At 44.9% G+C, this 15,430-nt stretch overlaps 1 protein-coding gene across 7 annotated transcripts in view; it reads left to right on the top strand.

Moving 5' to 3' along the window:
- LOC126109561 (bifunctional purine biosynthesis protein ATIC) overlaps nucleotides 1-15,430 on the top strand; it is a 116,551-nt gene that overhangs the window by 32,097 nt on the left and 69,024 nt on the right. For all 7 annotated transcript variants that reach the window (XM_049914575.1, XM_049914579.1, XM_049914581.1 and 4 more), the window contains exon 3: nucleotides 6,548-6,751. In XM_049914575.1, coding sequence (XP_049770532.1) covers nucleotides 6,548-6,751 — 204 coding nt within the window. The remainder of the gene's footprint in view (nucleotides 1-6,547; nucleotides 6,752-15,430) is intronic.

Here is a 15,430-nt window from a genome sequence, read left to right as displayed (position 1 = left end):
TCCAGATATTGATTCCCCCCAGGGGGTCCACAACTCTTTTGTGGATACGTGCGTGGCGAGCACGGGGCCCCGAGCTATTGCAGCCTTCTTTCTCTCCAGGGCTGCATTTCCTTCCCTTTCCCCTCCTTGCTCCTTTCCCGTCGCCCTCTCCTCTCCCTCTCTTGCTGTCCTTGCTTATGTTGGCCCCCGCTGTCCTCCTGGTTCTGTTGGTTTTACAATCCAGCTTTGTTGCGTATCATCTCCTCCTTTTAGCATTCCTTTGTCCCCCTCTGGGGTTTGACCTCCATTACAAAATTTCTCCTCCGTAGTGTGGGGAAGAGCACCTTACCTAGTGTCTCCGACGTGCGCCCTCCTAGTACATTCCACCTTTTCTTTCACGTCGTTGTCTGATGCTAGGGTGCATAGCCAGCACGGTAGCCAGCCCGTGTGGTGGAGTCACTATGTACCCTTTTGGTTGAGCCCCCTGAACACACAGGGATCACACTTCTGATACCTGAGCTGTGACCTCCTCATGCATGCCTTGGAGTGGTTGCTCGTCATCCTGGAGCATCGGAACTCCCGGCAATGGCCGCTGTGCCAGATGGCCCTTGCTGTGGCTGGGTGGCGCCCGTGAGGAAAGCCCCTGATCGGAGTGGGTGGTATCAGGGCGGACGCTATGCAAATGAAACGCATACGGGTCCAGAACTCTGGCCGTTCTTCTGCGGCCGTCTCTCTGTGTGGAACTGATTCTTCAAGTGCTTCTTCTCTTGCCCCTTCGGCCTTCCCTTCCATGGCTACCCCCTGGGAAGAGGGTCAGGCCCGTCGGCTAGGGATGAAACCTTTCCCCCGTTATCTAGTTTGCACTGGGACTGATGGAGATACTTTCACCAATACCAAACCTTTATTCTTTGTGGAACACATTGAAGACAAGTTTGGCGAAGTGGACTCCCTGAGCAAGATGCGGTCGGGTTCGTTGCTGATCAAAACTGCTTCAGCTGCTCAATCTGCGGCCCTTCGTGCCTGTACCCATCTTGGCACAATTCCTGTGTCCATTACCCCCCCCCCCCCCCACCAGTCTCTAAATATGGTACAAAGTGTGATTTTTCACAGGGACCTCATCCTTCAAACTGATGAGGAACTTCGGGACAATCTCGGACGGCGGGGTGTTCACTTTGTTCGGCGTGTCCAGAAGGGTCCTAAAGACAATCACATTGATACTGGTGCCTTTATCCTGGCCTTTGAAGGGGATACCCTCCCTGAGAAAGTTAAGATTATGGTCTTTTGATGTGATGTGAAGCCGTACATCCCACCTCCTATAAGGTGTTTTAAGTGCTTGCGTTTTGGACACATGTCTTCCCGCTGTTCACAGGCCCCTTTCTGTGGTGACTGTGGACGTCCACTCCATGAGGGGAGTCCCTGTGTTCCCCCTCCTGTGTGTGTAAATTGTCATGGTAGTCATTCTCCACGTTCACCAGATTGCCCAGTATATAAGAAGGAAAAGAAGATGCAGGAGTATAAGTCCCTCGATCGTTTAACCTACACAGAGGCCCGTAAGAAATATACACGTCTTCACCCTGTGTCCATGACATCTAGTTATGCCTTGGTTACATCTTCACACCGTCCTCCCCCTTCCTTACCCCCATCCTGGACCCCTCTCCTCCCCCCCTCCCCTGCGGCTTCCACACCTTCTCCTCTGGGCGCTGCTCCCCCTCCCCAGCCGGAGAAGTGTCCCACTCCTTCGGCGTCTGCCGGTCAAGGGCGCCTCTCCCAGGATGGCCCTTCCCGGCACCTTCCAGGCCAAAGGTCTGCTGCCGCACGATGACCGCGAGAGCCGCGGTCTGTCGGCCCCCAGGTTGCCCGGTCTCTTTCTGTTCCTGATCTCGCTGCAGCTGGCTCCTTTATGCCACACAGCCCTCCTCGATCTCAGCCTGAAAAGGAGAAGAAACATAAGTCCCGGGACAAAGAGCATCTGGTGTCACCAGAGGTCCCTTCCCCGACTTCACAACCTGATTCTGACCTGTCGTTCATGGATGTCGCCCCCTCCTTGTCGGTGACAGGTGGGGATCCGGCGGTATGACTGGCTTTAGCGTGTTCAGCCCCCATTTAAATAATCGTTCTGTGGTTCTGCAGTGGAATTGTAATGGATACTATCGTCACCTTCCGGAATTGAAATCCCTTCTTTCGTCTTACTCTGCAGTTTGTGTGGTTCTCCAGGAATCTCATTTTACTTATTGTCTCTCGCCGACCCTCTGTGGGTTCCGTGTTTTCTGTCGAAATCGGGTCGGACCCCTGCGGGCTTCTGGTGGTGTTTGTACGTTGGTCCGTACAGACATTGCTAGCACTTGGATTCCTCTTCAAACTACATTGGAAGCGGTTGCTGTTAAGAGTCCATCTAGACTTTGCGGTTACAGTTTGCAATCTTTATCTCCCTCCTTACAGGACTCCTACACCTGCTGCCTTAACTGCCCTTCTTCAGCAACTTCCTCCTCCCTTCCTCCTCCTCGAGGATTTTAATGCTCATCATCCCTTGTGGGGCAGTGCCTTTCCATCTCGACGAGGTCTTCTTATAGACCAGTTTATTGCAGACCACGACTTGTGCCTTCTTAATGATGGCTCCCCTACTCAATTCAGTGCCGGTCATGGTACCTTTTCTGCCATTGATCTTTCTCTTTCTTCTCCCTCTCTCCTCCCTTCATTACACTGGTCGCCACACCTTTGTGATAGTGACCATTTCCCGTAGATTATCTCGCTCTCTTCCCGCTCCCCGATGGACAGGTTACCTCGTTGGTCTTTCCAACGTGCCGATTGGCCTCTATACACTGCACAGGTCGTGTTTTCTCCCTCTTTGTCGGGTTGTATTGATGACGTCCTACGTGACATGTCTGACGCGATTGTTCATGCTGCTAACCTTGCTGTCCCGCACTCATCTGGACCATTTCGTCGCCGGCAAGTCCCATGGTGGAGTACGGCCATTGCCATTGCCATCCGTGATCGCTGTCGAGCTTTGCAACACTTTAAGAGGCACCCATCCGTAGCCAGCCTTACTACCTTTAAATGCCTCCGCACTAAAGCCCGTTATTTAATCAAACAGAGCAAGCGGATATGTTGGGAATGATTCGTTTCTTCCCTTGGTTCTACTGTCCCACTGTCAAGGGTATGGGCTACACTTCACTCTCTCCAAGGGTTGCCATCGGCAGTCCACCCTCCCAGGCCTTCACCTCCCAGATGGCCTTTGTACGGACCCATTAGTTCTTGCAGAACATCTTGTGACCCATTTTGCAGTGGCCTCAGCATCAGCCTCCTATCCAGCTCCTTTCCTTCACCTGAAACAGCGGGCTGAAGCTTCCACCTTATGTTTTACCCCTTGTGAGTCAGAATCTTACAACGAACCTTTTACTGAATGCGAATTTCTTTCTGCACTTTCTTCTTCTCATGATAGAGCCCCTGGCCCAGATTCCATTCATAACCAACTGCTTCAACATCTCAGTGCTCCACAACGGCAACATCTTCTTCAGGTGTTTACCGTATCTGGCTCCAGGGTGACTTCCCTTCTCAGTGGAGGGATAGCATCATGATTCCTGTCCTTAAGCCTGGTAAGAACCCCCTATCTGTTGACAGCTATCAGCCAATTAGTTTGATCAATGTTGTTTGCAAGTTACTTGAACGGATGGTAGCTCGTCGGCTCAATTGGGTCCGCGAATCTCGGGATCTATTGTCCCCTTACCAGTGTGGCTTTCGAGAGGGACGGTCTCCAATCGATCATTTACTTCGCTTGGAATCCGCAGTTCGGCAGGCTTTTTCCCAGCGCCGCCATTTGGTTGCAGTGTTTTTTGACCTTCGCAAGGCCTATGTCACGGCCTGGCGCCATCACATCTTACTTACCCTTCATCAGTGGGGTCTTCGGGCCCACTCCCGATTTTTATCCGCCAGTTCCTGTTCCATCGGTCATTCAGAGTTCGAGTTGGTACTGTTTTTAGTTCTCCATGGACCCAGGAGACGGGCATCCCACAGGGTTCTGTCTTGAGTGTCCTTCATTTCCTCATTGCTATCGATGGACTTGTGGCCTCTGTCGGTCCTTTGGTCGCCCCTGCCCTGTATGTGGATGATTTCTGCATTTGGGGTAGTTCCTCTTCGATGGCATCTGCAGAGTGGCAGCTCCAGGGAGCTATACGGCGTGCCTCTGCATGGACCCTCTCACATGGGTTCCAATTCTCTCCTCTAAAATCGCGGGTGGTCCACTTCTGTCGCCGTACTACGATCCACCCTGATCCAGAGCTCTATCTCGATGCTCACCGATTGCCTGTGGTCCCACAGTTTCGTTTCCTGGGTCTTCGTTTTGACAACAAGCTCACTTGGCTGCCCCATATCAGACATCTGAAGGTAGGATGTTTCTGTAAACTCAATGTCCTTCGCTTCCTTGCCCACTCCTCTTGGGGTGCAGACCGTTCCCTCCTCCTCCATCTTTATCGTGCTCTAGTTATGTCTCGCTTGGACTTTGGTTGTCAAGTTTATGGTTCAGCTGCTCCTTCCACACTGTACGTGCTGGATCCAGTCTACCATCATGGTATCCGTTTGGCCACCGGTGCCTTCCCTACTAGCCCTGTTGATAGTCTCCTGGTTGAAGCTGGGATATCCCCCCCCCCCCCCACTTTCTGTTCGGCGGTCCCAGCTTCTGGTGTCTTATGCACTCACTATCCGTTCCTCTCCCACTCATCCTTCCTATTCTATCCTGTTCCCAGACCATGGACATCGCCCACCCGACTCCCGCCCTCGGGCGGCTTTACCGGTTGGGCTCCGCCTTACGTCTCTTTGCCGTGATTTTCAGCTTCCTTCTTTGTCCTGCCTTCTTTGTCCTGCCTTCCACCCCCCCCCCCCCCCCCCCCCCCCCTTCGTTAGTTCCTCGGCTTCGAATTCGGATGGATCTCCGCCGAGGTCCAAAAGATTTCATCCCCCCTGGTGGTGTTCTGTTCCTTTTTCCGCCAAATTTTACGGGAGTTTCGGGATGCTGTTGTTTTTTACACTGATGGCTCTAAATCTGCTGATCATGTGGGGTATGCCTTCACGTCCTCTGTCGGAACAGAAAATCATCTGCTGCCACCTACATGTGGGGTGTTTACTGCGGAATTGATTGCAATTTCCCAGGCCCTTACCTTTATTAAACAGTCCCAACACAACTGCGTTTTGTTATGTACAGACTCGATGAGTGGCCTTCTTGCTATTGACCGGTGTTTTTCGCACCATCCCTTGGTCTCTGCCATCCATGACCATCTTGCTGATATTCACCGTGCTGCTTGTTCCATTGCCTTCCTTTGGGTCCCTGGCCATGTGCGTATCCCGGGTAATGAGCTCGCTGATCGTTTGGCTGGGGGAGCAGTCACTTACCCCTCGTTTTCTGTAACCCCTCCTGCAGCGGATTTACGGCTTCACACCAAATCCCACTTCGCACAGTCATGGGCCAATTCTTGGGAGGCTACTCCCCTGTCTAATAAACTTCGTGTGATTAAGGTGACACCAGGCCTGTGGCGTTCTTCCTTTCACCTCTCCCGAAAGGACCTCGACCACACTGTGTCATCTCCGCATTGGCCATAGCAGGCTGACCCATGGTTTTCTTTTGTGTTATGAGCCATCCCCACTTTGTGGTTGTGGAGCCTTCCAGTTGGTAGCCCACATTTTGGTTGAATGCCCCCTTCTTTTGGCTCTGCGTGCTAAGTACAGACTCCCCCACACTTTACCTTTGATGTTGGCTGACGATTCCCGGATGGTCTCTCTGGTCTCGGTTTCCTCCGGGAAAGTGGTTTTTATTCTCAGTTTTAAGGTTTTTAATCTCTCTCTGGTATTGGGGCAGGGCGGTGAGTGTTTGGGTATCTCCCACTGTAAGCAGTGTTTGGAGATTCCCGATTCACCTCCCTGACCGAAATCCTCTTTTCTTCCCCTTTTACTCTGTGTGTTTTTTTTTTTTTTTTTTTTTTTTTTTTTTTTTTTTTTTTTTTTTTTTTTTTTTAAAAGGCTTGGTTAGTTTCCTTTTCCCATACATACTTTCTACATTCTAGCAGTTGTACCTTTTAAGTCACAGGTGGTCTTGCCTATGCTGCTTCAGCATAGCGTTGGGTTCGTTCTCTTGCTGACTTCCCTCGTTTTATTTTTACCATTGACAACATGGCTGCCCCGTTACGTTTTTAGCGTTTTCCTTTTTATTGTTCTGACTTTCCTGAGATGTCACATTAGCGGAATGGACCACATGTGAAACAAGGGACTGATGACCTTGCTGTTTGGTCCCTTAAACCTCAAACAACAAACCAACCAACCAGATATTGATTACTTTTGTGTTAGTCACCAAAATCTTGTGGCGCTATGTATTCCATTCTGCACTTTCTGTAAGTCTTCCTTACTTTTGCTTAAAGGGGTTTGTTAGTAGAAAATTTTAGCATTGTTATCTATTCTTCTAGCTCCTCTCTTCCAATTTTTTGGTTGAAGCATATTTAATATGGGGTTCAATCGAATATGTAGATGAGATAATGTGAAATTCTAAGTACTTTGTAGGAGTCAACAGAATTTTTTATGATTTCAGCTCTGTTGAGTGTCTCCGACAAGACGGGCCTGGTCTCCCTGGCGGAAAAGCTGCACTCCCTGGGTCTGACTCTGGTAGCATCCGGTGGAACGGCCAAGGCACTGCGTGACGCCAAGCTCGCAGTCAAGGATGTGGCAGAAATTACCGGCGCACCCGAAATGCTGGGTGGGAGGGTGAAGACTTTGCACCCGGCAGTGCACGGAGGTGAGTGGATGGATTCAGCAGGACACTGCCTTTAGATTCAGTAAACATTCTGCACTTCGTTTCTAAAGTGTATTTTCCACTGGAGTTAGTGGAAATGAATGCAAGCAAACAAACATTCAGAGAACAGTTCACTAGTCTGTACTGACATTAATTATAATTACACTGTCCAGTCAGATTAATGTGACCACCCATCAAAACCCTCATATTTCCACCTTTGCAGTGCGAGATGTGCGGGAAAAGTTACGGAAGGTACTGACAGGGATGTGGAGCCGTGCCGACTCCAGTGCTGTGGTCAGCTGTGCTAGGTTTCTCGGTTGAGATTTATGGCACGAACAGTCAGTTTGAGGTGATCCTACAGATTCCTGATTGGGTTTAAATGTGGGGAGATTGGTGGCCAGGGTAGTACGATAAATTCATCCCAGTTCTCTTCAAACAGTGTGCGTTCACTGTTAGCTGTGTCACACATTGCATCGTCCTGCCGGCGGTTGCAATTTTGCCGAGGTAAAACAAGCTGAATGTAGGTGTGGACACGGTCCGCAGCGATAGATGCGTGCTTACAGTCACATAGAGAATGCCAAGAAAACACACTTCCTCCTGGTTGCAGGGTGTTTGCTTACGAACATTTCGTGCTGTACATGCCAATAGCTATCTGTCTGATGGAGCATGGTATGTGATTTACCTGAAATGACCACCTGCTGCCATTCGGAGGGCATCCAGTTGAAGTACTTCGGTGTGAATACCAGCCTTCGTCACTGATAAACAGCAGTCGGCATGGGTGCACTAGCCGGGCACCTGCTGCAGACGCCCGTATTCGGCAGCCTTTGCTGGACGGTTATTATTGAGACATTGTCAGTTATCCCTCAGTTGGGCACAAATGGTTGCTCAGCAGTTGCGTGTCTGTTTGCCTGTACACATCTCCACAGCTATCACTGACCCCTGTCATCTGTGGCATGTGGTGCCCGCAGTTGCCTCGGCACTGGTCTCAGATAGTGCATTTTGCTGAGCACAGTATACTTTAACTACAGTGACATGCAAACAGTGGACAACTTAGCCATTTTGGAAGTGCTTCCGCCCTTGGGCCGAAAGCCAATGTAATGCCCTTTTGGATGTCAGATATGTTGCTCAGTTTCAACATTACAGCAACAACTGCACTGTTTTCTGCCGACATTCTTTATATACACTCCATTGCGAGTGCTGCCATCTGTCACCTTTGAGGAGCTAATGCGTATTGACATTAAAAATAGATAGTGGTTACAATAACGTGATTGAACAATGTATGAACAGTTGCAGTACACCTAAGATCAAAGTCACCCTGCATCAGTAGTATCCATATTCAGTCATAAAAAAAACATAATTTTCTTTAAAATCAGGAAATACTTACAAAAATTACAATAATTTAAAATTTACAACTGCTGTTGAATTTGGTTGTCTGCACCTTTATTACATGCTTGGGAAAGAGCTACGTAGTGGACCTCCCTTCCATCAGTCGTAATTTATGGATGACGTATGTGCATTTAAATGCATTAAAATACTCTTTGGAAGCTTGCCCATTATCTAATACGTGTTTTCTCAATTTACCTTGAAATTTTAGTTTTTATGATGGAAAGTCTGTTTCAACATAGTGCTGACATAAACAGCGCACTATTCAACAGATCAGTCTGTTACCTCAATCTTTATTGTTTGTTTTGCCAACTCACAGCCAATTTATCAGTATTTCAGTCTTAGACATTTTGTTATGCTACAGATCTAAGGTTTTGTTCATATATTGAAACTTACTTTGCACAGTTCTGTGATAGCTCACTTTTGTGTGTATTCCTATTTAGTCAGTAAAGTTATTTTTGTGCACCATTCCTTTTAAATATCCCAATAGATAAAAAATCACAAACAGGTGGCAGCCACAACTTCTGCTTACTGTGCGCTCTTTTTCCGAAGGCTTCATGAATAGAGACCATGATCGATGAGGCTTGTGACATAGAATGCAGTAAAATTTGACTACCAGAAACTGCACACAAAACTCTAATAACATTATCATGGAGAGGAGCTTAAAGCACAATACGGGGGCTTTAGGAGTACCAGTAGTGAAGAGTTTGAGTATTCACATGCTCTGTAAGATGAAACGAAGTTTCATTTTTCATCTTCAGTTAAATCAGAGAATGTCGAACACTTTTCTCAAATAACTCAAAAAAAAAACTACAAAAATATATCTAAAAACAAAGATGATGAGACTTACCAAAGAAAAGCGCTGGCAGGTCGATAGACACAAACAAACACAAACATACACACAAAATTCTAGCTTTCCCAACCAACGGCTGCTTCGTCAGGAAAGAGGGAAGGAGGGGAAAGACGAAAGGATGTGGGTTTTAAGGGAGAGGGTAAGGAGTCATTCCAATCCCGGGAGCGGAAAGACTTACCTTAGGGGGAAAAAAGGATGGGTATACGCACGCACACGCACTCACACTCACACTCGCGCGCGCGCACACACACACACACACACACACACACACACACACACACACACACACACACACAGACACAGACACAGACACAGACACACACACACACATATACAGACACAAGCAGACATATTAAAAGGCTACACTACAAAAATACTTTTACAAAATTGCAATAATTTAAAAATGACAGTGGATGTTGAAAATGATTGCCCTTCACGTGTATCTATGCATTTCTTGTGGTCATGTAATCAAACCTTTTTTCCCCACTTCCCCCAATACTGTAACAGTTTACTCTGGTGTCTGGTAGCAACTCAGAGTTGCAGTGTATGGAATGCCAGATACGAGGATGAGCATTGAAGCATTGGATTGCTATGAAAACTTTTTTTGTGTCAAGATCATAACACAGGTTTCATTTAAGGTAATGCCAGAACAAAAAAAAAAAAAAAAAAAAAAAAAAAAACTAAAGTTCCACATTCTGGCTAGTCTGACCTGATTGACCACTGTATCATCCTTTGTCGATCGCGTCATTTGGATGTGCTACAGAGGGGCATGGGGTCAAGACGCTGCTCGAACCAGTCAGCTTTCTGAACATTGGAGCCTCCACTTCCCACACGAGTAGCTCCTCAGTTGCTATCCTGAGGCTGAGTAGTGTGCCATGCTCCAGTTCTCTCACTGAGGAAAAAATCCCTGACAGTACTGCGAACTGAACCTGTATCGCCTGCATATCAGTGAAGGATACAGACCATTGAACTATGGAGGCACACATAGTTAAGTAGCTGTAATGCCAGATCCCATAAGCACCTTTGACATCAAGATGTGATCTAAAGGTAATGGAATTTTTTGTTTTCCTTAAAGAATCTATATTTATTCCTAAATATCAACTTTGTCCTCTTCAAAGTGATCCCCCTCAGATATAATACATTTTTGCCAGTGCTCTTTCCAATCTTGGAAACTCTTCTGGAACTCACTTTCCGGTTATGGTATTCAGCTCTTTCAGTGATTCTGTTGTTGTCAATGGTGGAAAAAATACGTCCTTTTATGGTTTTCTTCAGCCATGGGAATAGAAAGAAGCTGCAGGGGCCCATGTCAGGTGAATGCAGTGGCTGAGGCAACATGTTTGTTTTTTGCCAAAAAATCACAAACAAGCCTTGAAACGTGAGCAGGAACATTATAATAATGCAATTTACACGAGTGGTGTTGCCACAGCTCTTGTTGTTTTCTTTGGATTGCTTCACATCAGTGGTGCATCAGGAAGTATTCCTTATTGACTATAAGACCGTAAGGCAGGAACATGTGATGCACAATCTCGTTGTAATTGAAGAAAACAGTGTGAAGAACCTTCACGTGTGATCGAACTTGTTAAATGTTTTTCAGTCTTAGCTATTCACACTGCTTCCTTTGGGATGATTGGTGTTGTCATATCCGTACAGTTATGTTTCATCACCTGTTAAAATATTCTTTAGAAGTTCTGGATTGTTGTCGACTTTATTCAGCAGTTCCTGAGCAGTGTCCATGTGACTTCAGTTTTGCTCGAAATTCAGCAAACTTTGCTGCTCCACATCTCATGCCCAAAACCTAAAAAAAAAAAAATTGGCATGAGTCAAAGGAAATGCCAACATCATCAGCAACCTCTTTGATGGTGACTCAGTGATTTTCCAGAACCATTTTCATTGCTCCTTCTGCATTGTCATTAGCAATTCATGTGCTAGGGCACCCATAGCGGTCATCATTTTCTCGACCCTATGTGAAAGGATTATACCATTCAACTCTTGTTGTACTCGTAGTAGATTCGCCAAAAACTACAGTCAGCATTTTGAATGCAGTGCTGCACTTTATCCTATTTTTCAATAAAATTTGATCCAAAATCTTTAATCCATCTTTTTCGAAAGTAGAAATTCACCAAGCTCTTGAAAACACATACAACTGTTTTGGACTGTCAACAATAAACTAAATGTTCAAAACAATTGAAAATGCAAAATATATCAGGAATGTCCAAACCAACAAGTTAAAAAAAATCGAAAATTTGATCTATAATCGTAGCTAACATTTGGTTTAAGAATCATGAAAGAAGGTTGTATGTGTGGAAGAGGCCTGCAGACACTTGGAGGTTTAAGATAATTATATAATGGCAAGATAGGGATTTAGGAACGAGGTTTTAAATTGCAAGACATTTCCAGGGGCAGATGTGGACTCTGACCACAATTTGTTGGTTATGAAGTATAGATTAAAACTGAAGAAACTGCAAAAAGGTAGGAATTTAAGATGGGATCTGGTTAAACTGAAAGACTCAGAGGACGTAGATAGTTTCAGAGAGAGCATTCAGGAATGATTGACAGGAACAGGGAAAGAAATACGTAGAAGAAGAATGGCTAGCTTTGAGAGATGAAATAATGAAGGCAGCAGAGGATCAAATAGGGGAAAAGATGAGGGTTGGTAAAAATCTGTGGGTAACAGAAGAGATATTGAATTTAATTGGTGAAAGGATAAAATGTAAAAATGCAGTAAACAAAGCAGCCGAAAAGGAAAACAGAAGTCTCAATAATGAGATTAACAGGAAGTGCAAAATGGCTGAGCAGGGATGGCTAAAAGACATATATAAGCATATAGAAGCATGTATCACCAGGGGTAAGATAGATACTGCCTACCGGAGAATTAGATGCCTTTGGAGAAAAGAGAACCACCTGTATGAATATCAAGAGCTCAGATGGAAAACCTGTCCTAAGCAAAGAAGGGAAAGCAGAAAGGTGGAAGGAGTATATAGAGTGTCTGCACAAGGAAGCTGTATTTGAGGGCAATATTATGGAAAGGGAAAAGGATGTAGAGGAAGATGAGAAGGGAGATATGATACTGTGTGAAGAATTTGACAGAGCACTGAAAGACCTAAGTCAAAATAAGGCCCTTGGAGTAGACAACATTCCATTAGAACTACTGATAGCCTTGGGAGAGCTAGCCCTGACAAAACTCTTCCCTCTGGTGAGCAAGATGTATGAGACGAGTGAAATACCCTCAGACTTCAAGAATATAACAACTCCAATCCCAAAGAAAGCAGGTGCTTGACAAATGTAAAAACTACAGAAATAATTGTTTAGTAAGTCATGGTTACAAAATACTAACACGAATTCTTTACAGCCAAATGGAAAAACTGGTAGATGCCGACCTTGGGGAAGATCAGCTTGGATTCCGTAGAAATGTTGGAACACTTGAGGCAATACTGACCCTGTGACTTACCTTAGAAGATATATTAAGGAAAAGCAAATCTACGTTTCTAGCATTTGTAGACTTAGAGAAAGCTTTTGACAATGTTGACTGGAATACTCTCTTTCAAATTCTGAAGGTGGCAGGGTTAAAATACAGGAGCAAAAGGCTATTTACAATTTGTACAGAAACCAGATGGCAGTTATAAGAGTCGAGGGACATGAAAGGGAAGCAGTGGTTGGGAAGGGAGTGAGACAGGGTTGTTGCCTCTCCCCGATGTTATTCAATCTGTATATTGAGCAAGCAGTGAAGGAAACAAAAGAAAAATTCGGAGTAGGTATTAAAGTCCATGGAGAAGAAATAAAAACTTTGAGGTTCGCCGATGACATTGTTATTCTGTCAGAGACAGCAAAGGACTTGGAAGAGCAGTTGAATGGAATGGACAGTGTCTTGAAAGGGGCATATAAGATGAACATCAACAAAAGCAAAATGAGGATAATGGAAAATGGTCAAATTAAATTAGGTGATGCTGTGGGAATTAGATTAGGAAATGAGACACTTAAAGTAGTAAGAGTTTTGCTGTTTGTGAAGCAAAGTAACTGGTGACTGCCTAAGTAGGGAGGATATAAAATGTAGACTGGTTAGAGCAAGAAAAGCATTTCTGAAGAAGAGAAATTTGTTAATATCAAGTACAGATTTAAGTGTCAGATAGTCTTTTCTGAAAGTATTTATATGGCGTGTAGCCATATATGGAAGTGAAACATGGGCGATAACTAGTTTAGACAGGAAGAGAATAGAAACTTGTGAAATGTGGTGTTACAGAAGAATGCTGAAGATTAGATGGATAGATCATGTGTCTAATAAGGAGGCACTGAGAAGCATTGAGGAGATGAGTAGTTTGTGGCACAACTTGATTAGAAGATAATTTTCTGTATGCTGATTCTTATTCATTCAATGCAGATGGAGCTTCAGATGTCTTGAATACATTGTCTAATTCACTTCAGTGATGCACTTGTTGGAGTATAGAAATACTCTGTGGACTGAAAAATTTGTGAAAAAGTAGGCAAGTCCAAGGTATAGATACCTGCAATCATAGTGTACCACTAGAAATGTCTTCTTTGGGGAATCTATCTTATGACAGGTTTCAACTGGAGTCTGTGCATCATGCGCTGTTCGTGAGCAACCTCCTTCATTTGTTTGTATGTCTTCCTACCACTTCCTCTTATTCCTTCTCCTTTTGTCTCTATAATTCTTTGTTGAAGACAATTCCTACACAGTATATGTCACAGCCAAGATTTTTTTCTCTTGCTGATCACATTCAGTAATCTCCTTTCTTCTCCTATTCCACTTCATCTTAAGCAATATTCTCCATAGCCCCATTTCAAAACTTTCTGAATATCTTTCTTATCTCCCCCCCCCCCCCCCCTCTCTCTCTCTCTCTCTCTCTCTCTCTCTCTCAACTGTCCATGGTTCACTACACTCCAGTCATAACATATAGCAAGTCTTTTGCTCAGCTCGATTCAAAGTCTTGCAGATGTTAGTAACTACTTCACCTTGTCAAGTGCTCTATTTTCCCGTCTATATCCTTCACCTTGTTACTTCTCTGTAGCTTATGTACCATGTCATTAAACTTCTCAGGTACATGAAGGATTTAGTTGTGCTTTCTTTTTCCCACCTAAGAAATGTTAACTGGAGCTTGATTCATGCTTATACTCATCTCTTTTGTCTTTCCTTTATTTATGTTGATTGCATTCGCCTTGCCCTTTCTTGCAGTACTCTTCAACATCTTCTGTAGCTCGTATGATTCCATGAGCACTGCTTTTATAGTTTTTATCCTTTCTCCTTAAGTTAAAATATAACTTGCATCCTCTATGGCCTTGCTTTTTGTCCATATACTGGGTGAAGCAGCTAAGTCGTAACATCCTTTGTATCTCCCCAACCGTAATAGATACAAAGATGCCGTTTGGACAGTGAATTGCAGCTGACAGGGGCTGCTTGAATACATCAAATTTCATGTTTGTGCTATTTTTTTATTACAGAGATATGAGGCCATCTTTGGGTTTTTAAAAATGGAACCCTATGTTAAATTTTAGCGTAACACGATGGGCTTAAAAAGACGGTTTCAAATATGTGTATATCATAATATTTGGGCGAATAGTTTTCGAGACACGGATACGTTCTCGTATCGTGTTTGTTCTTCAAAGCGGTGTTGTCCAATGTGACCTTTCTTGTTCTGTAGAGGACATGGTAAACATAGTGAGTCTGTCCTTACACAAACACCACACCCATTTACCTGACGATAGAAATACATACTGTGATATTTTGAACAAAAATTAACTGATGATGTTGGACAAATATTATTCAGTTATTTGACAACTGTGATAATAAAAATAGTAGACAACATAAAGTATTAAAATACTACAAGATGTTAATACATTTTAAGTAACAGAAATACAAATGTAAATGAGGAGGCCCTTATTGGTAACAATTATTTCACATGTATTTGTTTTGTATTTGAAAATATTTATTATTGATCACAATACGATGCAAAATACATACTGTACATGATACAAAACTTTACTGAAGCATGTGCTAAAAATGCTTCCCCCTTGTAGTAACCAAAACCAACTGCAGGAATGCCTTGGGCTGTGGATCGGAGTCGCCAGGCGGGGGAGCCGCCAGCGGTGGAGCACGCACCACCGGGTAAACACAGGACGAGTCGGGCAACAGACAAACGACAACTGGCAACAACCGACTATGACCGACACAACAAGGAAGAGATAAACAACGGAGGCTTGTAGAAACCACAACACCAAACACCAACAGTAAATTCACTCAGAACCAGAGCCAGGCAAATGTCAACAACGAGCAATGACCAGAACGCAGTACCGCCGAGATAGAAACAAAATCCAGAGCAAGTACCAGACTGACTGAACTAGGGCAGAGTAGGTCCCTATATACGAAACCGGAGGAAGCGGCTATTGGCCGCTGTCTGCACGTGGCGTAGCGGTGGCGCCCTCGCTGCGCGAGA

The sequence above is a fragment of the Schistocerca cancellata genome, chromosome 12 (genome assembly GCF_023864275.1).
Source record: "Schistocerca cancellata isolate TAMUIC-IGC-003103 chromosome 12, iqSchCanc2.1, whole genome shotgun sequence".
In the NCBI taxonomy this organism is placed as follows: domain Eukaryota; kingdom Metazoa; phylum Arthropoda; class Insecta; order Orthoptera; family Acrididae; genus Schistocerca; species Schistocerca cancellata.
This window is presented reverse-complemented; position numbering and strand designations above follow the sequence as displayed.